The sequence below is a fragment of the Scomber scombrus genome, chromosome 3 (assembly GCF_963691925.1).
Source record: "Scomber scombrus chromosome 3, fScoSco1.1, whole genome shotgun sequence".
Taxonomy (NCBI): Eukaryota; Metazoa; Chordata; class Actinopteri; order Scombriformes; family Scombridae; genus Scomber; species Scomber scombrus.
The window spans coordinates 28,670,780-28,697,022 of NC_084972.1; the positions used below are offsets into that span (position 1 = coordinate 28,670,780).

General features: G+C 37.6%; 2 protein-coding genes across 2 annotated transcripts in view; one reads left to right on the forward strand and one right to left on the reverse strand.

Annotated features, from left to right (window-relative positions):
• The window catches only part of cenpp (centromere protein P), a 110,286-nt gene that overhangs the window by 37,723 nt on the left and 46,320 nt on the right, over positions 1-26,243 (forward strand). The window lies entirely within an intron of this gene.
• On the reverse strand, positions 19,609-24,923 carry aspn (asporin (LRR class 1)). Its single transcript, XM_062415688.1, has 7 exons — positions 24,701-24,923; positions 23,393-23,505; positions 21,639-21,852; positions 21,198-21,308; positions 20,859-20,952; positions 20,341-20,479; positions 19,609-19,806 (listed from the first exon to the last, which is right to left on the reverse strand). The coding sequence occupies exons 1-7, from the start codon at positions 24,921-24,923 to the stop codon at positions 19,609-19,611; spliced, it is 1,092 nt and encodes a 363-aa protein (XP_062271672.1).

The following is a 26,243-nucleotide window of genomic DNA, read 5'->3' on the forward strand; positions in this document are numbered from 1 at the left end:
AAGCAAGGGCATCACTGAAAAAGAGTATCCATGCTCAGCTAACCTACCCATGGTAAATGAAGGTAAAAAAACTAAAAAGTTATATGACCAAAACATAAATAAGTTACATAACTTGATCAGAGCGAGCACACTTTTCTACACATACCTGCAATTACGGGAGTGGGGGGGTGCACTTCTTAAGATCCATACATAAATAGCTGACATTTGTATGCTCTGAATATGCTACAATTTAAGTTATTTTCCTTACTGTGCCCTATGATATCACCATGAAGTCCATGGAAGGTCCTCCCATTATAGGTGGTGATTTTAATTCTGGTTGTGATCCTGCATTGGATCGATCTAGTCCCCCTTCCCCTCAGACAAACAGATATCCGTAGCCATGAGGGAGTTCCAATCTCAGCTTGCTGTAACAGATGTGTGGCACTTAGTCAACCCAGATGCTCAAGAGTATTCTTTTTATTCAGGGGCACACAACTCTTACCGTAGGATAGATTACATTATGATGTCTTCAAACTTGGTACAAAATGTTCCTGAGATCAAGATGAATTGCATTGTTATAAGGGTCCATGCTGCAGTTTCTGTCACATTTTTCCCTTTGGCCAATAATGAAAAATGTATCGACTGCATAATAAATCAAATATTGGACATTTTTGTGTTAAATTAAATACTGTATCATGTGTGGCCACAGTCTGGGAGGCCTTCATTACTGCCAGCAGGGGCTGGTTTATCAGCTTTTCCTCAGTAGTGAAAAGAAAGCATGGTGAGGTAAAATCCTAATTAAATATTAGGTCAAGAGATTAAAGAGAGCAGCACATGCTGGATCCGTTCAATTTAGATCTGAGGAACTCACACCTCACCACTAGGGCAGACATGCAGAGGCTTATACATGAGTAGACATGTTTGTGTTTGTGTAGATTGTATTGTGAAACTGGAGGCAAGTCGGGGAGGATGCTAGCTCATAGATTAAAGCAAATAGAAAACAGACAGACAATTCCAGTGGAGGAGTGGCTGAGATTGTCACTAAAATGAGAATAGCTAGTCCACCTTAAGGGAGTCCTAACCCCTTTCACCTAAATTGGGTGGCAAGGAAGATAGGAGAACTTTGTTTGGGTCATGGGGAGTTATAGCATATATTCACGGAAAATGTCTGGTCAGCCCCATACTCTTCATGGTTACCCTCGACCATTAGCATGTGCAGTCTGCTCTGGTAGTCGCATAAACAGTGTGAACACCCATGGTCACAGTTTTAAATTGAATACATATGCTGATGATAATTTTGTCACATTAAGCAAGCCAGAATCCTCGATACCCACAACTCTTAATTTGGTTAATTCATTTGGCAGTGTGTCTGGATCAGTTGGAACAAGAGTGATGCAGTTAGTATTTGGGAATCATCATCATATTTCCTATTAATAAAATCTTCGGCCTTAATGGTCCTGGCATCCTTCAGTCCATCAAGGATGACATCAACAAATGGATAGCCTTACCATTGTCTCTATGGGGTAGAGCACAAAATATAGAAAATTAATGATTTACCAAGGCTTACTTAGATCACTGCATCTGTTCCTCTTAAATTTCCTTGGGCGCAAAGTATCCATTGACTTGGACCTATAAACCCAACTCTCTAGTAGGCAGCTGGGAATGGCTGGAGAAGACCATTATATCTGGCAGTAAGAACATATCCTTGGCATCATTGTGGTATTGTCCAAGACCACCACCTCTTTTGGATAACACTGTTATTAGGTTTTCATGCTCTATTGTGAAGCAGCTGCACAGGAGATTTAATATCGAGGGGCTTTCTCTTCCATCCTGTCCCATCTGGTGTAACCCCATCCTTTCAGCTGGAGGATGCACTTTAAGTGATAAAACTTGGCAGAGGTATGGCATTACAACAACTGGACAGATTTTTAATGATAAAATGTTAATATTTCAACATCAATCCTTTTGGATCCTTCCTTTCGTACATATGCACAACTATAGTCCATGATAAATAGGAAATGTAAACTGGGATCTGTGTCTGCCTCATGCTCGGAGTGGGATCAACTATTTAAGAAGGCAACCTTTTCAAGAGATGTTGTCTCAAATATTTATAGCTTAATGTCTAAGACTGCCCCTAATGCATATTCCTCTGTTTAGCTGGCTTGGGAGCATGACCTTAAAATATCCTTGACTAATTCTCAGTGGAGTTCAATTTGGAGCTCCACTTTGAGCTCTTCTAGATGTGTGAGATTTAGGATTATACATTATAAGATTTTGAATAGAGCTTTCTTTACACATTAGATTATCCAAGATGGACGACAAACACCAAGATTTATACTGGTCCAATTGTGGCAATTGAGGTTCCAGCTGTTAAAACATTGTGGTTAGAAATGATTTCCCCTTTTTGAATGTTCATTTCCCTGTATGTCTTATACAATTCCTGCTGGGCAAAAAAACAATCAATAGTGTTGGTGTTACTGTTGACGGACTCATTTTCGGTTGCCTATCCACTAAAAGACTAAAAGATTCGTGACTGGAGGAATACCCTGACTTGCTGAACATGGAACAGGCAGCCTGCCTGTTAAAAGACTTTGATAAGGTCAGCTGTCAGCAAGTTCCTTGTTTGATCATGTAGTAAATAGTATCTGATTAGATTTTCCCTAGCAATTTAAGATTTGTTATGTACCACAGCCCTCCTTTCCCCTCTCCTCCCATTTGTTTTCTTTTCTTGTTTTGTGTGGCCTGTAGCAACATCTTCACCATGCACGCATATCAGTAAAAATACCTCCTTGTTAGATCCCTACCAATTTTTCTAAATTTCATCACCGGGCATGTGAAAATGCCATTATCTATCTGTTGCAGTCGTCCTCCTTATTAGGACCATGATGTGGTCCTAACTTGTCCCCTGGTCCTAATATGGAAGGCGCTTTTACTGGTCGATGTCCTAATAAGGATAGAAAAACACGAAAGAACATACACATACGCACACACAAATAAAACAACACAGTAGACTAATAAAAAGTAATAGTAATAATAATGATAGGAAGAACCATGGAAGCAATTATAGCAACAGAACTGGCACGAGGAACAACTCTGGAAACATTTCTAATGGTGAAACTGTAAATGCCATTTTGGGATAGAACTATGAATTGTCTGAGAAGAGTACTCAATCTGACAGTCTATGTAATGGCGATTTGAAGGCCCTGAATCAATCACAGTGCTCCATATTAGGAGTGTAGCATTCACTTTTTGGGAGTAGCCAAATGTGTAGATTTTTTATGTGTGTATGTGATGTAAGTCTGGGTTTCCTCAGCTACTGGTTGTTATGAATGATTCGGAGGCGGGCTGGGTAGAGGATACCATATGGACCCCCTCTAGCCCCTCAAGCTGTTGTCTCACCTATTTGGGCTCTGGCCACTTAAGATAAGATACGATAAGATAAGAGGTAACTTCATTAATCCCTCAGAGGGGAAATTGAATGTCACCGTCACACAAAGACAGCCAACATAGGGAAACATACAGACTTTGGCAGTACGAGATAAGTGCAAGGCACCACATCAACATCAATCAAACAATCCACAACATTCAGCAGTTAACAACAATGTGCATTAAAAAACCTCACTGCACCAGGTATAAACTTGTGCACTGTAATTTGGGTTGGCAGAAATGGTCATCATGTTCACTTTGGTTTTTTGCTGATATGTTGTTACTACTATAAGGCTCATTTTATGAAATAGTTTGTTAATTTGATCAATCATCAGCATGAGACACTTCCAAGAAATATATGGACATGGTGGAAGTGCCACAACGGTGACTGGCACAGATTTGTATGACAGCAAAAATATGCACAAGAAAACAATATTTGTACCTGTTAATGTAAAGATTTTGGCATATAAGATAATGCTTTTTTTCCTTTTTATCAGATTTGTATTTCTTTGTCTTGGTACTGCATCATGTCGGCAGTGTTAGAGTCTTGACAATGGTCTCTGTCTGTTGGTACTGGACAAGAAACCGGCTCTGATTAAACTGTCAACTGAGACATGACGGTTTGGACTAAACCAGTATGAGACATATGGAGAATATTACTGGCTGACTGGGTTCCAGTGTGTGGTGGTGTTGGATAGTTGTTCTCTGTTCTCTGATGACTACTGGATTTGTTATCCCAGCATTCCTGGCATTTTCCCTTTCCCAGACAGGGACAGTTTGGCTTTGGCTCTACAGTGATTCATGCTGACTTTGAATCAGTTTAAATTCTAAATATCAGTAATTCATAATCAAGCCATTGGTTATTCTAGTGACCCCCCTGGTGTGTTAGGTTTTCAGACAGTGATTCATTTGTCTGTAGGTCATCAGGTGAGCATTTAATATCTTTATCAGTCACAAGATACAATATGTGGTTTACTTACAGTTAGGAGGCACTTCGTGGGACTTGGATCCTGCTGAGACAGATAAAAACAGGGGGAGCTCTGAGTCAACATCTGTTTCCAGGTACCACATATTATTGTTGGACCTGAGGCAGCTAAAAATGAACCTGAGTTAATGGAATAATATGTAGTTAAAGGGTTTAATGTTGCTAAGATCTCAGTAAAGATGAATGATTTTACATTTTTGTCTTGCATGTACTCCAAACATGGTGCATTGATGATAAGAGGTTTTTACTTACCCATGTGAAATAATTAGATGTGACATCAAACAGTGGGCTGCTCACTCTTTAATAAAACAATTTTAAAAAACAGTATATCAGTGAATTAATAATTGCTGTTCAATTTCTATTACTGTAATTTCAACTCCACAGTGGAAAATGTTTTTTACCCTAGTATAAATATGACTGAAATGTTGTGGTAACTTATACTGAGTACTATAACGGCCCTAATATGGATGGTTCACATCGTATTGGTGCAGCTGTAGTGCATGATTGGTTTATTTTTGTTGCATTTTGGAATTAGGTACCCTGATGACAGTCATTATATTCTCTGTAGAAAAGAGTGGGTCTGCCAGTGTTGCACTTTTTAATTTATGCTTGGCACTGCAGTTGTTTCCTCAGATGGGGAACTCAGCAAAAGAAGTATACCTCGGAGTCCCGTCTATTTTGACACAACTGAGGAGAAGCCCCAAAATTAGGCTTAACTGATCTTTCGATGCTTTTTTGCACACAATATGTGTATTGTTGGAAACATTACCTTTATTGAAATCATATACCTACTGAAATCACTGTAATTTTATCTTTACAGTACAAAAAAAAAAAAAAAATCAAATATGGACTGCCCCTTTAATTTTTCTAAGGAGTCAGTACACCTGGTACCTGACATTGCTTTTTGTTATTCTTTATTAATAGTGTACGCAAAGTATCCACAATGGGGACTCGATCCAGATTCAGTTGACAGTACTGACCAGGGGTGTGTGAGATGTATAACCGTCTACAATAATAAATTAAGTGTTGTTTTAACGATGTGCGAGCTGACATTATCGAGTATGTCCCTCACGTTGCAAAAAACTATCAAAAACAACTTTGAGCATCCCTGCATTCACTATCCTTATCAGGATATGAATGACCAATAGCAGGATATGAGATTTTGGTCATATCGCCCAGCCCTAGCATTGAGCATACATTTGCAGTGTCTGTTGTGACTTCAGAAGTTTTATGGGCTAATTTCCACACCAATTCTACCAATTCTCCCAGATGATTATGTATTTGGCAGCATTTGACAGTAATTCATAGGGTAATTACACGTGGTAACAAATTAAATGTCCTGTACCAGATGGTTTGGGATGAATTTACATACCATTAAATGTCAGATAGGTATGCTGTGCCATTTATCCTCTGTCTGTGCCTCGTGTTTAGTTAATATCGGTCTCTTCCACTACATAACATCCTAGATAACATAGGATGAAGGGTGTTGTGTCTCTTCAGTTTCCCAAATTGAGCAGCTTGTGAACAAAGTGTTCCTGGTTAAAACGTATGAGTCCCATTATGCTATGTTTGACAATTTTCAATGACAAGAGCAGGGGACTAATTGAATATCTGTGATCTACATGAGTGTGTAGACCAAAGCATAATGGGACATATGAGGAGTGTCTTTGACAGAGTTCCAGTAGAACTAAAAATTAAGAATGTCTCATGGTCCTGGGGACATTTTAAATAGTACTTTGGATGCAAAGAGTCAGTGTCTGGGGCTATTTTTGGAACAGTAGAGAAACTTATTATTACAATAACATTGGAGCAAATGTAGAAATAGGCATTATTACGATAAACTGACCACATATTGGGATTGAAAATGGTAACTTTATCACCTGAAAACATATTAAAACTTAATTTAAACTTAATAAAGTGACATATTATCTGCCTTTGAGCGAATGTAAATGACAGCTAGCTCTTTCTCATGGTTTATCATTCATGTAGGTGATTTATTTTGACATTAGCCCAGGAACCTGTATAGCTAAATATATGACTCAATTCTGAAATTTCACTCACCCCACAAAACGTCTGTGTAGGATGTAAGTTAACATTTTACCAAGTAGAAATGTAATGTTAGTTACTCATTGACACTGCATGTGTATATCTTTATATTCATGATGAGTTTTTCAAACTCACGCAGCGTCAGGTTTCAATGCTTCTTTTTGCTATTTTTACCTCAGAGAAGGTGTATCCATCAAGCTAGATCTGAGGGCAGCTGAGTCTGTATTTTCCGTACATGTTGCATCCTTGATAAGCGGGACAAGGTATGTAACATTTGGCTGTGTGTATAAATGGTTCTTGGAACAGTGTTCATGGAAAATTGAACACTGTAAGGTACGTATGTTCTCTTCATGTCATCTAACAAGAAAATGTATTCAATTGCGTACTACCTATTGTATTTGTCTTAAGGAAACGTTTGAGCAGTGAATTTACAATAGGAAAAAAACGTATTTGGGTCAACAATTAAGTCTGGGACAGTTGAAAGTAGAATTCAGGACAGTTGTGGGACACTGAGGAAAAAAGTTAATTTTGAGTTTTGGGTGGTATTGGATAGTTGTTTTCTTCTAATGACTACTGAATTTATTATCCAGACATTCCTTCTGTCAGACTTTGCCTAGAAAAACAGTGAGAGAAGGGTTTTGTATTGGAAAAAAATGTGTTATACTAGTTTTGAGTGCTGGCAACTACGGGTCAGTCACTATGGGGTACTGTCATCACATTGTAATAAATTCTTGGATGATTAAATTAAATTTTTTGTTATCCAAGATCAACATTTTCCTCAATTACCATTTACATCAGATTACTGAACTGGTTTCACTGTAACTAGTTTTGACTTTACTAAGATATTCTAACTGTTTTTATGCTAGAGATGACAAGAAAGAAGTCTGAAAATGGATTGTGTGGTTGTCACACTCATATATCAATAATATCGTAATTATATCATATCTTACATTGTTGAATTTCTTAAGTTTCATTGTAGAGCTGCAAAAATTAGTCAAATAATTAAGTTGATTAGCAACTATTTTAAATTATTTTCTCTTTTTTTCCCCAAGCAACATTTGATGGTTTCCGGTTCTCAAATGTGAGAATTTGCATCTTTTTGCAGTTTTACATTAGAGCAAATTGTATATTCAAGGTTTTGGATTTGTCAGACAAAAAAAGACATTTGATGATATAACCTTGTGTTGAAATACTGTGATGTACATTTCAGCTGACCTTATAAGGCAGCTGGATTTGTGAGTTCACAAAATAACGCAAGAATCTATCTCATCAGGCTTCAACTTTTCTCGTGATCTTGCCAGCCGCCTCTCAAGGCAAGATGGTGATAGACAGATGGTTCAACCAATCATCTGCCTGTTTTTTTTTTGAAAACGCCTACTTTTTCCCAAACACTTTCCTTGGACGACTTTTCAGATGGTTCTATTTAACAAACTATCTGGCGCATCAGGTTACATTTCACCTGTTTTCTGAACCAAAGGATTAATCGAGAAAATAAGTGACAGAATGAGAATAATCATCAGTTGCCCTAATTTTTTGTGATGTTTTACTAGTTTTAAGGTCACATATTGCTTCGTAATGGCCTGATTTTTATTTTTGAAAATCTTATGAAATCATTTTAGCATAATCCATTCGCACATTTTTTGCTAAATATATGCAGAGTTTTGTAGATGATTTTGAATTTGTTTGTTTATAGAAATGTTTACAGTTTATCACAATGTGTGTCCTTCAGTGACAATGATATTGTGATACATATTCTGTAATGGGCTCTATCTATGATTCAGATACATTAAGAATAATAGTTTGTAAAGAGGGCTTATGCAACTAGGAGCTGATTTTTCAAGTGTTCATGCTTTAATGAATGCAAGCTTGATCACTCTAACATTTATAACTCTGAATATTTTTACTAAAATAAATACAATTCCATGGAATTGCTGCTGACCCAAACCCAAAGAGAGGCAGTGTTAACTAGGGCATTTTTACTTGAAAAATTACTGAAATGATGAATTGATTACAAAAATAGTTGCCTTAAATTATTCAGTATTTGGAAACACCAGTTTCTCCACTCCTGAGGAAGACTGATGTGCAGTACAGTATTGGCCTCTAAAAACTGTATGTTGTCTTTTTTTCATGTGATGAATCATGCTCATCTAGTGGTATAGTAGGCTACTCCATCTTCTCCCTACTACAGTTACAGTTCATCTATATTATTGTTTGTGGTTAAAGTCAATGCGTTTTTCATGTGTTTGTGGAGACAGGGGAATTCTGGGAAGTTCCCATGTTAATGTAATTATGTCTGTTTAATAGGACATTGTGGTCTTGAATGTTTCCCTCTGTGCTAATTGTGATGAGGAGAACACGGCTGTCTCTTCAGCCGTAGACTCCATCTGGATAAAATCTCTTTTTATTGGACTGCTCTTCAAAAGTTCTGGCTTAAAGATCGCTACTGGCTACAATAACAGTGTCTGTGATTCTGGCTAAGTCTGTCTCACTGTCTCTGTATTTCTGCTCTCATGTCTTTCCTTGTGCCTTTATTAATGCTACAGCACAACCATACCACACATTTTTTTATTCGGTTTTGTCATTAAATGTATCCTTTATTTTCATGCTGGTCTGAGGACCAGTGTGTTGCAGGATTTGTGTTTTTGTTAAGTGAGTTTTCATTCATGCACCTTGATCAAATCCAGCCTGAACTAGCAGAGAAGACTCCTGCAGACCTTGAAGTCAGACTCTGTATTTCTTTATTGGGATAGAAGCAGGAAACAAGAGGACTCTAGTCATCTGAGCTGATGATCAGGGATGAAACATTAAATGGTAGAAACTGACTTGTCCTATTTAGCATTCTAAATACATCTAGAATCATGTGTGCCAACCAACAAATCACAAATAACAGAGGAATACATATTTTGATAATTGATTGATAAATAGTACTTTAACTCAATCAGTGAATGATTGTTGCAGTACGTGGGTGTGTTGTATCCTGTTAGATAGTTCAAACATTACTTTCTCTTTTCTATTGAACAGTTTGCTGTCAGTTTATTGATTTTTGTCAATATTCTGTTGTTTGTCCACTTTCACCTGAATGATTCACCAGGTTAAACGTCAGTCAATGCTTTGATAACAGTCGACTTAGTTAAATTCCAGTGTCAGTAGAGACTTTGCAACTGAACAAAGTGTTGAATTTAGTGTGAGTTTAACTACTTACAACTCTCTCTATATTTCTCTCTCTCTCACTCACACTCACACACACCCTTTCTTACACACATTCATCATAGGCCAGGATTTTACACTCCAGGGCCAGACAGCAATTGGCTCGTCGACCTTATTGCTCATTTTTCATGTCAGTCTTTTCCCTGTAGAAAGCATCACTGCTGGGATTCTCTTGCATGAACAAACAGGCCTTTCAGTACTTTGCCTCTAAATATTTTAATTTCACTGGCCTCATTTAGCCTTGGCTTTGCGCTGGATGCGAACATTTTCAAAAAGGAATCAAACACTTCAGAATGCCAAAATCACAGCGAAGAAAAAAAAAAAAACTCTAAAAGTTGGAGAAAATTGGACATTTAGTCTGTCAGTGCTCTCTCAACACACATTTATTGTCCAGAAACACACACACATACACACAAAAAAGTGAAACATATACCACCAATTCGCAACAGTCTGGGCGACTCATTAGTTGTTTGGGTTTGTTGGCAGTAACAGTCTAGGATTTGTCTTGCACAAAATAAAAATGTAATGTTGTGCTGGTTGAAAAGAGCTCTGATTGGACAAGCTTCCTCAGTATACTAATGAGGATTTGCAGTAATTGTCTTTTTATGTTTGGAGACTTGTAACTGTTAACTTCGCACAAATTGTACAAGGCTAATAACATAGAAGGGCATAACTATCCTGACCATATCCCAAAAATAATCCAGTGATTTTTTTTTTCCTCATGTGTTTCCATAAATAAAACCTTAACTGGACTCCCAAAGGGCAAAATGACTATATCCACACTCGTCTTGATGATTTTGATAACGTTGTTTATGCTGTTTTGACGAGGCTGTATTCACACTTAAATGCCAGAACAAGAAAACAGCTAAATCTCATTTTCTTCATCCTTCAACCCTGTTTTTGTTACTAAGAAAACAGCCCAAGTTTACCACAACACAAACTTAATTGGAAAAATAATCAACTTAGTCTCTCTCTCTAGACGAAAGACAAGTGTTTTCTGTGTGTGCCCTAAAAAAACTGAGGCATTTAATGATTCATTGTGGACGGGTAGGCTAAAGCGGAGAGAAAATTAGCTGAGTGTAGACATACTTTTAAGAAAATGTTTTGTACGTGTGATGTGAACATGCTGCCTCTTAGTTTTTAATGGGCACCCTGCAGATGTGATAGCTGCAGATTCAACACCTTAGTAGGCCTATAGCCGAAACCTTTGAGTAGATGAATGATGGATATGGCTAGTGTTGAAAGGAATTCTGATTATTTTTATTGATCCAAGTCTTTACTGACAATGTTAAAGGATAAATCTTGTTTATTACAACCTGGGCTTTATTTTCATGGTTTTGTACATCATTTCTATCAGTAACAGCCGAGATCTGGGAACACAGTAACATTACTTAGAAGATTGACAGGTCAAGAAATACGGCCAGTGAGACGATCACACAGGATGGAAGCAAACCAACAGGTTAGACAAAACCCTTATGTGGTAGAGAAATCAAAGGTAAAATTGAAGACGAAAGGTTGAAGACATTGGAGTTTACAAACCCACTTCCTGTGACAAACTCTTTCTGTGCAGTGAGCGATTAGTACTGACACATCAGCGGTCACGTTACCCTAAGTTTATTTGTATAGCACCTCCCAACAACCAAGCAATGTGAAGTGCTTTAATAAGACAGAAAACAAAAGAAAAACAAGAATATAAAAGGCACATATAAATAGGATTTTTTTTTTAAATAAAAAAGCTAAAGTAAAATAAGACAAATTAAACAGTGCCACACAAGATATGAAAAGATGGTCCAGAATTGAATTTAATTGAAAGCAGTGGCAAACAGTAAAATCTACAGCCTTGTTTTAAAAGAACTAAGAGTTGGAGTAGTAGTAGTTGCAGTTTGTTTTTGGTGAGTCGAACATAAAAACTGAATGTTGCTTCTCCAAGCTTAGTTTTGACTATGTGGACAGAAAGTAAACCAGTCTCAGAGGATCTGAGAGGTCTTGATGATTCATAAGGCAGCAGCAAATCAGAAATGTCATGTGGCTCTTAACACTTCAGTGCTTTATAAACCAACAATAGTATTTAAAAATCAATTCTTCGACACACATGAAGCCAGTTCAAATATCTGAGAACTGGACTGATGTAATCTGTTTTCTTGGTCTTGTGAGGGTGTAAGCAGCAGCTGTTTAATTAACTTTTTGGAGAGACCTTTAAATGCACCATTATAATAGTTATCTGTACTTGTCCATGTGAAAACTACAAAAACTTTGGCACATCCAATCATTGATTTGTTCAACACGCCTACTGAGTGCTTGAATTGGAACATAGCAGCCTGGTGATAATGTTATATAAATCTGTATCTCGTCTGCATAATTTGAGTAATTCGTTTTGTTGCTTTCCATATTCTGAGCTATTGGGAGCATGTTGATGTTGAAAAGAATACGCCTGAGAATGGACTCTCGAGGAACTCCCAAGTTCATGCCATTTTCTTGTATGGTCTAATGATTTAGGTAATACATCATTTTGATCTTAAAGATTCTTATTTGGTCTGCATGTAAGTCTCTTAAGAGGTGGATCATCAGCTTTGAAAAAGAAACACTGACATACTTTTTACTGGAAAGTTAATGAGAATTTTAAGGTAGAGTGATATTTCAGTAGCCTTGAATTCTGAGTTGTGAAGTGATGGATGAGGTTTTAGGCTCTCCAATCAGAGTAGTGCCTGAAAGCAGTGGCCCTCTCCTGCCTAATGACTCTACCATTACCCACTTAGTCCCCAGTTCATACTCTGGAAACTTGAGCCTGCTCTGTGCCTCCTCTGCCTCTCTTTTAGACCTGTAACCAGCTTCTTCCAGGATCACAGAATAACCATGGTCATTCACTGCATCCTCTGAAGACAAACATGTCAAAGATAATAGTTAAACCATGAAACCCCAATGTTTCTCCGAGTGTTTCTTTGAGTGTAAGCATTTCTGACACTCTGGGAATCAAACACCTAATCATCATCATCAAACTTGAGTCTCATTTTTGCTCCAACCACCTCAAAAATGCATCCAATTTTGAAGCTGTCAGTAACAAGTAAATTAATTATGACAAGTCATATTGGATTATGAACTTTGGAACCACAAGTCTGATGATATAAAAACACTAAACTATGGTAACAGTAGTAAATGTAACACTGTTATTTTTAGTCTAGTTTAAAATGAGGCAATGGAATTATAAAAGCTATAAAATTACAACGTTGATCCTCTGTGCAGTCCATCTGAGCTACTGGGGATTACACACCATCTACAGTTTAATCACCTGAAGCTGTGATGTAATTATAGTCTGATATTGTGTGCACTGCATGGCTTACATATGAAGGGGACCTTGATGAGAAAAAGGTTGACAGTTATTTTGTTGTTATGGGAGGCTGAATGAGAGGAGGACAGATGAGAAGATAGGAGCTTGGAAAAGTGATTTGAATTTGTAGTATCTGGATTTCAAATATTTGAACTGCAGTGAGGGATGGTTGATTTATCTCCCCAGGCAGTAAAACAGCCTTTAAAGTAGACACGTTCCCAAAAAGGTGCAATAAATCCAGCACACATCATGGATTTACAGTTTTTACCAACAAAAAAAAAGAGAGAGATTTGTCCAGTACCTTTTCACCTGAAAGAACTTTTTGAGGAGGAGCCGAGTCAACAAAAAAATAAAGAGGTAAAAAGATGAGACTGAGTGATATTTTTCACTTGCTTCTTTGTGAGGATATTGCATCATCACAACAGCGCAGAATTAGATAACAGATTATGGTCACAAATTGTCATTCCTCCCAATTAGTCGCCAATCGTCCAAAAGACCTTTGGTGGGTTTTATCTAAAACAAGCTGGTTAGAGGGCAGATGCTAGAGAAGGGATGAGAGAAACAACAGAGGACAGTGACATGCTTCTGAACGTAAGGAGTTTGTTGAGGTTGTGATGATCTAATTATGACAACCCTGAAGTATTTTGGTTTAGTTTCTGTCTACATTTATATGTTAATGAATTGAAATCAACACTGAGCTCACAGCTGCCGATGCAAGTGGACCCCTACTAATACCCATTCACCGTTTAGTTAGCCAAGGGAAGCAACTGCAGGAAGTGGCAAACTCAGAAGGTCTTGTTTTTCCCAATGAATTCCACATTCCACATTTAATGTGTTGTCAAGTTTATTTTTATTTATATACCCCAGTATCACAAATGGGCCTCGGGGGGCTTTGCAATCTGTGCAGCATACAACACCTTCCGTCCTTAGTCCCTCAAAACCCCCAAAAACCCTTTTAATTGAGAAAAAATGTAATCTCAGGACGGACAGACATGTAATAGGTCTTGTGTATAATATACTAGACCAAAGTTACAGTATGGAAAAACAGAATGACAAAATTATGGATATGTTAAAATATATGAAGAATATAATCAAGAGGATATTAAGCAACTTCCAGGTGCCACCAAGCAAATAATAAATACATAATTTCATTTGACACAGGTGCCCTTTATTTCAAGTAAGGTGCTCCACTATAAAACGGTGTGCAAAACCTTGTATAACTTGTGCATGTAACAAGTTTCTGACTATAAATTGATAATCTGTGGATTGTTGGTTCACTGTTACAATTAGGATTTTTACCAACTATGTTGTGCAAATTCTGACTAAGGAATGGCGCATTTCTCAGCCGGTTTCTGTAAACCCCTAGAATGTGACAGATCTTGTTGAGTTGTTATGACCCTCTCATGGTCACTCTTGTGTTTTCATAACATGTCAACTTGTCAACATGTAGACCATCCTTGTATCATTCATCAGTATCTGATTAACCTCACCATACTTGAAAGACTCCCTACCTCCATGCAGGATGGAATTCGTGAATGGAAGAGAAACTGGAAGACAGGAGAGGAGGTGACAATAATAAAGTATATGATAGAGAAGACAGAGGAGTAGAAGCAGAGGGTGAAGAGAGGTAAAAGCCCCAAAGTTAGGACCATTTTCTGTGTGTGTGTGTGTGTGTGTGTGTGTGTGTGTGTGTGTGTGTGTGTGTGTGTGTGTGTGTGTGTGTGTGTGTGTGTGTGTGTGTGTGTGTGTGTGTGTGTGTGTGTGTGTGTGTGTGTGTGTGTGTGTGTGTGTGTGTGTGTGTCTGTGTGTGTTTGTGTGTGTGATGTGAGACGTGGCAGAACGAGGTCTGGCCAAGCGGCAGATCTGTTCCATATGTTTCCTGGAGAAAGAGCGAAAGCGGCAGCTCCCCCCTTCCACCCCACCCACAGCACACTGAGCTTTCATTTAAAAAGACAAAACAGTTGAGAAGCAAAGTATCCTCAGCACTACCTCGTGGTACTGCAATGCAGCTCGGTCTAATTTTCTGTGGACTGGAAGATATCAGTTTCAGGTAGACCAGGATCTGATGGAGGCAGCTTGGCAGGTGTTGGTTTTCTGGGAGTCTGCAGGAAGCTGACTGCTGTTTGACAGGGGCCTCCCAGAGAGACTGAGAGGGCAAAGAAAATACACACAGACTGTCACGTTTTAACATTGGTTTCATCACATTCATCATTCCTGTGAGCGTTTTTCAGTGTTTGAGTTGTTTTTGTCGGAGGGACAAGAACGAAGAACTTTTTGTGTCCAGCATCAATGATCAGCACCTCCCAAAATAAACTCTTCAGCGACAATATAATTTCGAAGCAACCACCATAAAGGTCCAATATAACGGGCACTTGAATTTACTGGAAAATTGTTAAAACACAATGCCTTTCTCTCCATAAACTGACATCCCATTACTTTATACAAGGTGGATCCCTTTCTAAGTTATTTCTATACCAACGACCTACTTGAACAGGAATTACATCATGTTAAGGAAGTGGTGATGCCATTTTATTGGGACTCAAATTGACCACATTAATGAACAATAAAATCTACATTCCATATTAACAATGGATTAATTAATATTAATAATATAACATAATAACATGTAAATAACAAAGGGTTAGCTCGTGATGATGAAATCACAGAGAATTATCACCAATCCCGTTGTTCCAGTCGGCTCATACAGAGTGTTTTGGCATCTGTGCTCGTTGTTTTGGTCTCACGGCCCACAGCATTGCTGTTTTGGTTCATTCTCAGGTCCCTCAATCAACCTTGTTTCCAGCAGCAGGCAGCTATTTTTAGCAAACAAGCTCTGATAAACCCACTGTACACTACCTGCCCAGCAACAAACTGCAGATGGACAAAGTTTAGAGACTAGCCGGTGAATAAAATATACCAGAAATAGTCAAATACTGATGGCGTTAACCATAGCTAAAAGGAGAGTTTGGACTTTCATTCATGAGTTGGACACAAACGCCACCCCAAAACGAATGCTAATGTTGCTGGACTTGTAAATAAGCAATTGTCAATGGCAATGTTTTGGTAATGTTACATCTTCTTTCACTGCCCCCAAGTGGCCAAAAAAATCAGTTATTGCAGGTTTAAACAATTAACATAGGATACGTTAATAGCACATCCCAAGCAAATTAGGTATTTGAATCAAAATATTAATTCTATTAAACAGAATAGAACAGCATAAAAACAGAACATTTCATTAAAATGCTGCTTTTGACATATCTGTCTTTATTCAGCTAATGGCCAAAAACAATAAAACTTAAAAGTGATTTTGTGCACCTTACAGGCTTTTTTGTTGACTTAATTTATTAATTTAAACATACAGGAGCCTCAAAGCCAATCCCATACTTTTAAGATTGCTGCAACTACACATTATCAAGTGGAAAAATAAAATGTGCTGCTCCAATCTGCTGACAAGACTGAAATTTAACTGTTTTTTATTTAGTAATCTGAACAGATCTCCGGTTTGTGGTAAGGGTGAGTCGTGTGCGCTGCCTGTTTACTAAATATTGGTCTACATATGGACACCTTATGGCACCTTTTTTGTTGGTGAATGAGTTTGAAATATTGGAAAAGGAGGAAATAAAAAAGAAGTGAGCTGGTTAAAGGAGATAATTAAACCGACAGGTGCCTTTATAGGTGAGTAGATACAATTTCCAACACATCATTTAGATAGACAGCAACTTTTACTGTGACCTTACTGTCTCATGGAAACCTACATCATGGGTTCTCGAATTTTAACAATGATTGATCATTCAATAGTTTATAGTACCCCTACTTTCAACCTACTTCTTATCACAGTCCCAAATGGTCATTTCAGGGAATACAAACATTTTACTCAGCCAGCGACACATAAAATGAATTACTGGTAGAATATAGAAAATACAAACTTACGGGGCTGGTAGGCAATCTTCGTAGTGATTTATTAAGGCGGGATAGAGAGGATGTCAGGTAGGCACAAAGTCACAAAAAATATGATTGAACAACAAATGAGCAAACTTCGTCCATTAATAAAGACCATGTGATATGATTCAAAGCTCTTGCAAAAGCTTGTCACTTCACCCTTTTTTGGGATTGTTTTGTTAAAAATGATTTCCTCAACAGATAAGTGTATCTTCCATTAAAGGAATAGTTTGACATTTTGGGAAATTAATTTGTTTGCTTTCTTTCAGCCTACCAGCACCTCTAAAGCTCACTAATTAACTGATTATATCTTGTTTGTTTAATCCATGCAAAATCCAAAGAGTAAAAATGTAGATATGCAGAGTTTGTTGTCTTTGGACAGTCAAGCTCAGGAGTCAAGCTTTCTGTTTCCCCATTTCCAGTCTTTGTGCTTTGTCTAGCTAACCAGCTGCTGGCTGTAGCTTCACAGAGTAATTACCGTTTAGACATGAGAATAGTCTTGATCTTTTGAGCTACCTCTCAGCAAGAAAGCAAAGAAGTTTATTTCCCAAAATGTTAAACTTTTTCTTTTAAGTCACTACAAACCATGTAAAATCTAAGGAACGCGATTAATCTTCTTGGTTGGGGTTTTTTGGGGAGTCCTTGTACAATTCTTTCTCACACTTTGAAAGTCGGTAAGAAGATGTTAAACATTCTTCGTGTGACAAATCTTTGATTGAATTCGATACTGTAATGCCTGAATCAGGGCTACCAGAAACCCTTCTAGACACCTCAGTTGTTCCATCTTTACTCATCTTCATGCTTGTTTGGCAAGACATTGTTCAAGCCTGCATAATTTATTGTAAATTCTAGTGAAGATCGGAAAATGTTCAGAGATACCAAATGTGTAAGGCCCCTGCTAACTAGAATGGATGGTCTTCTCAACAGTGTTGACTTGATACATTTGAATCAATCAATCTCTGGTTGCCTTCTACTGGATCTCCAGACCTCCACTGGCACCCAGAGAATTGTATGTAATCCTTTAGTGTGCAGTGACATCTGCTGGTGGAGAAAGAAATTGCATGACTTCTCTTGATCAGCTAACCCAGAACACACTTTTGTCTTTATTTAATGTTTTTACTTACAAAGGAAAGACATGGTCAGAACTTAACTAAACAAGGTCACTCTTAGGACAATATCACAGCTGTAGCATTTCATATTGATAATCAATCATCTGATTGTCAATTAACTTTTTTTAAATCATTGTATCTATTTATGGGTTTTGGGTTGTTGGTTTGACAAAACAAGGCATGATGGACATTTTTCACAATTTTAAGGCATTTCATATCTATTAATAATTAGTTGTAGCCCCTCTAAAAATGTAGCAGTATTAAATTAGAGTTGATGATCTTTAATCCATGGTAAATAACATTATGGCTCTGCTAATATTTTACAACCAGTACCTCACCTATTGATTTCTTTTTCACTCCAGCTTTTTTCGGATATGTTAAGTCAAGTATGACTAAATGTATTAAAGTCACAAGTTTGTCCTAGAGGACAGGGTGATATGAAAATACTAGCTCAAATAACAGAATCAAATATTACTTTGATGTTGACAAAAGTCAAGACATAAAAGGGAGAGGTGTTCCAGGTTTATTTAAAGACATACTCAATAAATATAGCACCATTTCAGCAGACAGAACATTGGGGGAAAATGGAAACATGTGTGTATAAACAATGCTCTCAGACATAACAGGCATCTGGAGTACCAGGAGTTAAATTTAGTTGGTTGCTATATTTCTTTTTTTTTAAAGTGATTTTTCGGGTCATTTTTAGATTACTTTAGGAAAATCTGTCCTTTCCCAGCTCTGCCAAGTACACCTTTACATCAAGGATAGTGTCAATCCTGTCTGACAAGTAGCCTTCAACCTCTTAATAAAGACAATACAAACATGCAGTGAGATAATATTGAACTTCCACATAAAGACAGAGGGGCTTCGGAGTGACTTATTGCACAAAAGAATGCCAGCATCATTCATTGACGGTACAGACGTCTGCAAAAAAAATGGTTTAGTTTCAATTAAAGTGTTTTTCAGGCTCGAGTTATGTTACAGCTCTGGCTTGTGTGTAAGGAAGTGTAAGAAAATAACAAAAAAAAAGTATTTTGTTTGTTATTCTTTAAAAATTTTGCAAAGCCATCTTACTCAAGTTAGGTCATTGGGTGGCTTTGCTGAAAGTGACCAGAAGGAGGCGCTTTGTTTCTGGGGAAAGTTCATACAGCAAAAGTTGGGGGACAATATGGATCACCTTACAAATTATGCCACATAAAGCTAGTCAGGGCCTTTGTGTTGAATTTCATTACAATGTACACCTATTTATGTTATTTTGGCATTCCTGTCTGCAGTTGCTCCTGAAAGTAAACATTTGTTAGTGTTGTCGCTTATGGTTCAATATTCATTTACCCTATAGTTTTGGAGGTTTTGTCCCCCTGACCAAGAACTTGCTTGCAAAAATTGTACCAGCATTCAACAACATATACTACAGTTTCTAATATACATCAATGTAATTCTATGATTTTCTGGACAGCTATAATAACACTTAGGGAATACAGTTTCATCCTCTTTCATTTATCACAAATATTTCCAGCTCCTTCCTTATGCTGTAACAAGAACATTGGCTGTTCTCCATTTCCGAGCTGTCTTAAATGCAACGTTTCCACTCCCTACTTTCTGAAGTTTCCGAGCTGAACACCTCTCCTTCCGGTCACACAGCGAAAGGTGGCCGGTTGGATCTCCCAGTATTTAACAGGGTTGGCAAACAGACTGATTCCTGTGTACAGGTTCTTCTTATCACTGGTCCTGACAGGACAGAAGTCGTTGACTCCGACATTGTGGATTTTGTTGCCATGGAGGAAAATCACCTGAACAGACAGAAAAACATTTTTGAAAATATTTTTTTAATCAGTTATGTTTCTGCTTTGTCAGTAAACCAACAATTAGGAGTAGTGCACTAATTCTGCTTTACTGCTACCTTGGAAAACACAACGTTCCGACTAGGACAGCAAAACTGAAATGGTCTAAGTTACAAGTCGGAAAGTCAGACATCATTTTATAGTTCCAGGTTGCTGAGATGAAGGAAAGTGATGTATTTGAGGTGGCTGAAATGTTGGAATACTGTTTATACTGTTCCTCTTCATTTTTAGGAATGTCTAGTTTGGCTCAGCCATAGAGACAGGTTGAGGAGCTCAAAAATCAGAGGGGAGTTTGGAGTAGAATAGCTACTACTTTGGAGTTAGAGGATCATTGAGTAAAAGGAGCCAATTGAGGTGGTTTGGTCAGAATGCCTTCCTCTGAAAGTTTTTGAGAATGTCCTACTAGGATTTAATTTGTAACAAACACTTCAGTCTATGAATCAAATAATGCTGAAAAAATGATTTGTTACAGTTGTATCTCACCTGGAGGTAGCGCAGGGAGTTGAGGCCTGGTGGGATCTTTCTCAGGCGGTTGTTGTCCAGGTGGATCTCACGGATGTTTGGGATGCTGACAAAACTGCCATTTTCTACAGACTTGATCTGGTTAAAAGCTAGTCCTAGCCTGCAAAATATATTTGACAGGTATCACTACTCATGATCAGAAACTTCAATATCAATTTAAAAAATTGACATTGACATTGCACGGTGACAGAAATAAAAAGTGAATTCCTAATTGTAGAGCGCCTTAACCGCTTAAAGGACACAAATAATATATACAATATTTATGTTAAGTTTAAATAACACTGGTGTATTTATTTATGTATTATTAAATTCAATATTTGTAAAATAAATATAGTACTTGTTTACCAGCAAACATTCATTTTTATGTAAGAAAAACACTGAAATTTAAGTTTTGTAAAACAACCGCACAAGATTTTAGCTTATTTGATAATATCTTTAAAAAATATCAGTTTCTAGGATGAAATGTGGCTGGTTTTCACCTCAGCAGATTTTTATATCTGATGAAGTCTTCTATCTCCACCTTAGAGATCTTGTTGTAGTCCAAGTTCAGCTCTGTGAGGGAGGCTGGGAGGTCTAAACACACCAAACATAACCAATGTAAAGGGTAAATATAACATACCTTAGTTCATGACTTGCTTTTAAAAATGATTTAAAAACAAACTTGTTAAATCAGAATGTCATATTAACAGATATTGGCACTGTTAATGTCTCATCTAGTTGTATAGTTAATGTCCAGTGTAGTTCTACTGTAGGTGGGTGACTGGAGGAGAAAGAAATGCATTTTTGTTTAAATCAACATGAGATGAGTGATAGTCTACCTTTGGGTACAGCAGTTAGTTTGGTCTCTGCTATACCGGCATACACAGTTGACAAGCCATTAAAAGCTCCCAGTTCAATGCCACTGTTAGCCAGAGGATTGGCACTCAGCTCTGTTTGGACAAACACAAAACATCTGGTTAGAATTGACACAATATATTTCCTATTACAGTAGAGAACATTCATCCACAATATTACTATAGATCCATTGTGACAACACTTATCACTCGCTCTTTGAGATCTGGTCGACTTTATTTCTAAATGATTCATCTACAGAATCAATTTACTTGGAAAACATCATGAAAAGGTCTTTTACAGAAGTAATCTGAATTACCCTTAAGTGATATAATACAAGTGCATGATAAACAATCAAGTCCCTGATATACTCGTGAATCAGGTGGCAGATGTGTACAGCAGGACAGGAAGCGGAAACCAGATCTTACCCAGTACATGGAGCTTCTTCAGGCCTTTAAATGCATCCTTCTGGATTCTGTTGATCTCGTTTTCATGGAAGCGTAGCTCTATGAGATTGGGAGGCAGGTTTGCAGGGATCTCAGTCAGCAGGTTGTAGGAAAGGTACAGCAGTCTGAGGTGATCCATGTTCCTGAAGGCCTTGGGGTGAATCTTAGAGATCTTGTTGTTGATCAGAAACAGGCCCTGTTGTGGAAGAAAAGAATCAAAGTAAAACTTAGTAGATTCAAGCTGAATTTTGTTGCATTTCCTGCAGCAGGTGTAAGAATGGAGCAGTTTTCATGCACCAACTGTAGTCACTATGCCCCAGATTTTGATGTTGGTGGGATGTCTAACTCAAATAAAAAAAACAACAAATAGACAATAGAGTTAAGATGTAGTGACGATTTACCAAAGTTAATTTCTGTTGTTTCTAACTATTGTGAATGAACATTCACATTTACAAAATAACATGTCATTACTGACAAATGTTTATGAAAATCAAAATCTACTTAATACAAAACTGCTTTTTGGCTTGAAAATGTCTTACATTTTGGCTTGTTTTTTGTACAGAAATAATGAGACAAGAATCACAACTAAGATTTGACTAAACTAGAATCAAGCATAATCAAAATCAATAAAATCAAAATGAAACGCAACCCTATAGGTTTATATTACCTGCATCATTTAACACTTAATGTCAAACCACTGTAATAACACAAAGCTGTTTTCTGAGGTACAGCACAATACAGTGCAGAGTTTTAGACCTTGATGTAATTTATTCCCAGCTGGGAAAACAACAGCTAGTTCAAAGGGTCTCAGGCTCACTGTAAGTCCCTCTCCTCAGCTGGGAGTTTCATACAGAACGATGTCATCTTGTAAGGCTTTAGTCTGCATTTGGACTGATTTTTCTTTATCTCATCACCTTAACAGCTACAAGATGGTTTTGTCATTCACTTTTATCATGAGTACACCCTTACGTATTACTTAATGCCCAAATAATGTTTTGACAATCAGCAATGAAGCACTTGTACTCAATGGTTTCTACTTGATCTCCTGTGGCTTGAATTGTACCTTATTTTTACAAACGGCTGTAATTGTAAATATTAAGACAAAATACTTACAGTATCTACTGAGATTCTCATGACCCTCTGTTATACTATGTGTTTAGTTCTAAGTAGCAAATGTTAGCATGCCACTTTGCTAACATAAAATGGTAAAGAAGTCCTAAATCATAACCTGCTAAACATTAGCATGTTAGCATTTTCACTGTGAGCATGCCAACATTAGCATTTAGCTGAAAGTACTGCTGTGCCCAAGTACAGCTTTACAGAGACGTTAGTGTGGCTGTAGACTGTTAGTTTTGTTAATAAAATCTGTATCTCACCATGTATCCATAGTGTTTAAGCTTATAGATGCCAGTCTCTTAGGTCGCAGCTTCAACCAGTCCCCTCTTGTGATATGTGACTATTAGAGTAAATTACAAGTACATACTAACTGCTACAGTGCCATCAACATTAACATATCAGCATTACAACATCACACATTTTTTGCAGCACATATCTGGTTCAGGTGAGTGCAAGAGATGTGACTAGAACTTATTTACCCATGTAGGCTGTTTTATTTCATTCCTTATGTCTTAAACCTGAGACATGCCTGATGTTTAGATATGTGTAATCTCAGCTAGAAGAGGTTGTAATGTTCGATACTATGTGCAGGGTAAAACAGCTCTCATGGTTTCTCTTACATGAAGCTTATGGAGGCCTTTAAAGTCATCCTCCTTGATCTCAGTGATATCATTGTTTTGGAGGTCCATTATCACAGTGTCTTCAGGAATCTTCTCAGGAACAGCGATCAGACCTGTTGGCAGAATCACAAATCCCTGATTAAAGGCCGGAGTTGGACAAAAAGAGATGAAAATCAAAGTTGTTGTTTTTTTAGTTTTTTTACATAATACACCTGTGTGTTATGTAATGAGTCAGAAATGAGGCCATCAGCCTCTGTTGGCTGTGCACCATAGCCTAAAGTCTGGTTAAAAGAGATTGACTCTACATATGTTCAGCCCACATTTGTGGCAGTGGTTGTTTACATGGCCTTAGGTGATGTTGCAATAAAATTGTTCACTGACATTAAAGTCAGTCAGTGAGGGAGGACCCTGATTTACTCTAAGTGCAACAAACTCCAGCTGTGTGATGTACCGTTACGTCACTTGACCAAGGAAGTAGTATAGCAAAGGCACGGTAGCTGGGATGTGGCAATCCAGGAAGTGAAAGTGATCAAATTGCTTCTTTTTTGCTGATTCATATGACAAAATAGGCAATATAGTAGGATTCAACCTGATACGATGACGTGGCTGTAAGTTTTTGCCTTAACATCTGTTTTACACTACATACACAAGAACAAATAGTTTGTGTCATGTAGTGTGTTGAGTAAACGCAGCATATAAATATACAAAATATGATACTGTAAACTACACTGGAACGGTCTAACCTGGGATTCTTGTCCTCTCTGATATTTTCTGCCATTCTTGAAGGTTTTTACTCACCCTAAAATCAGGGCAGTGTGTGCTTGTACAGCTTGGCAACCACTATTGTCCAAAAAACATAGAAACCACATCAATGTGGTACGCCGTTGTGCAGGGGGACATGTTTCTTCATTCCCATAAATAAATACTCACTGCAGTTTATTTTGACTCAGTTCCACACACACACACCGTCCTGTGGTCCTTTCAGGAAATTACTGAGCCATCAAAAAAATTCAACTGTATATTTATGAGCCATTTATTAAGATTTACATCTTTGGTAGGAACCAATGATCTAAGGGCTGAGTGCCACTGACAGGGAATGGAAGTCCCAAGTATTGAGAGACAGAGGAACACATTGTTTGTTTTGGTCTATTCATTGGATGTTTTGACAGTGAGAAAATATCGGATAACACCAGACTTCTATAGCTAATCTTAAATCAGTGTAGTTAAGGATGTTCCACATGTAATGTTTTCAAAAACACAAGTTTGTGTGTTTATAGTAACATGGATTCACAAGGAGTGTTTTCTGACCTTGGTCGGAGCACTGCACCACTCTGGGTGAGCAGTGACAATTAGCCGGACAGTTCTCATCATCATCATCATAATCATCATCGTCGTCGTCTTCGTCATCGTCATCATCATCCGAATCGGCCATCATGACGTCATAGTTTTTCATGAAGTCCATGATATTGATTGGCTGGTAGGGTTTGGCGTTGCCCAGTGCCAGCAGGCATAGCAGGAGGAAGACCCTCATGATTTTGCTAGAGAACTGGTTGGCGAAACACCAATGAGGGAGAGGTGTAGAAAAAGTTGAGAAGGTTAGATTAGCTCTAAAATTAAAATACAGGACAAGACTGATGCCAGGACACTGAGGAAATACTCGTCAATATTCTGTAGTTTTATTCCAACATCGCCTTAACAGAAGTGCAGAACTGTAGTTTACCTCAGTTCACGCTGTCGACATTAATGACCCACTCTAATGATCATCACAATTGAAGATTTTGTGATAGCTACAATTTTCCTTGCTACAAAGGCATTTTTTTGGAAATGGTGAAGCCTGTGGTCACCTTTGTTGTGTAATCTCATCTCTCTGGCTTTTAAATGGATAAACTGCTACTGACTGCTACACAGTGTTTGAAAAGAGAACAAGCAGTTTCTCATTCATCTTCCGATGTCCAAAACGCAAGCTTACAATGCCATTTAAATGCAGCTTCACATCAACATCTGTTGCTGGATGTTTTTAGAGCAGTGGTGCCTAACCTGGGGGCAGGACCCCTTAATAGGGTAACAAGATAAACCAAAGGAAACACAAGTGAATAAAGAAGATAGGAAAGATACCAAAATGTAGTTTTGTTGCAAAGAAAAGTTCTTTAGTCTTTTTGAAAGAAAAATGGTACCACTGTCCAACCAAAAGCAATCAACCCTATAAACAGGAAGTCACCAAATCACATACTGTAACATAACAGTTTTACTTGGCCAAAGGATATATTACACTTAACTGTCAATCTTTTCCATTGTAAATGTAGGTATGACTGTGTTGATACAAAGAGAAATATGTGTGTTTCACAGTTCACAGTGAGTCAGAAATATCTAGTTATGGTAACCCAACCAAAGTTATTTGGTCATGTGGTCTACTCTTAGCTCCTTTCAGACATTTTACATTAACATTAATTTGATGGCAGTTAAACATGTCTGTCTCATGTCTGAACATGAGTCACTTTTATGTAAAAGTCACAGCAATCTCACCAGGTAAGACCTAGTTTCCGAGTCCCTTTCAGCACAACACAAATCTGAAGACTCTTCATAAATGTCCTGTCATGTCTGAACAAAGCTATGAGGAACATTAAGACACTTATGTCTGGATAACAGAAAGACATTACTTGAACACATAGATGAAGCCAGCAATGTTATGTATTGCACGTCTGAAAATGGCTATTATTAGCATCAGGTTTTGTAATTTGAGGTATGTTATTTTTTTAAATGTGATTTCAAATCTGTCTGAGTCAGATAGTATTCCATATTTTACTAATCAGTCTAAAAGGGTCACATATTATTTATTATGTATTTATCACAA

What these genes read in the sequence shown, in the direction of transcription:
- aspn (XM_062415688.1), bottom strand. Translation starts at nt 24,923, where the DNA reads ATGAGGGTCTTCCTCCTGCTATGCCTGCTGGCACTGGGCAACGCCAAA. An exon ending in GGTGCAGTGCTCCGACCAAG is followed by an intron (nt 23,506 to 24,700) that starts GTCAGAAAACAC and finishes TTCTGCCAACAG; the next exon opens with GTCTGATCGCTGTTCCTGAG. An exon ending in AGATATAAAAATCTGCTGAG is followed by an intron (nt 20,480 to 20,858) that starts GTGAAAACCAGC and finishes TATATTTTGCAG; the next exon opens with GCTAGGACTAGCTTTTAACC.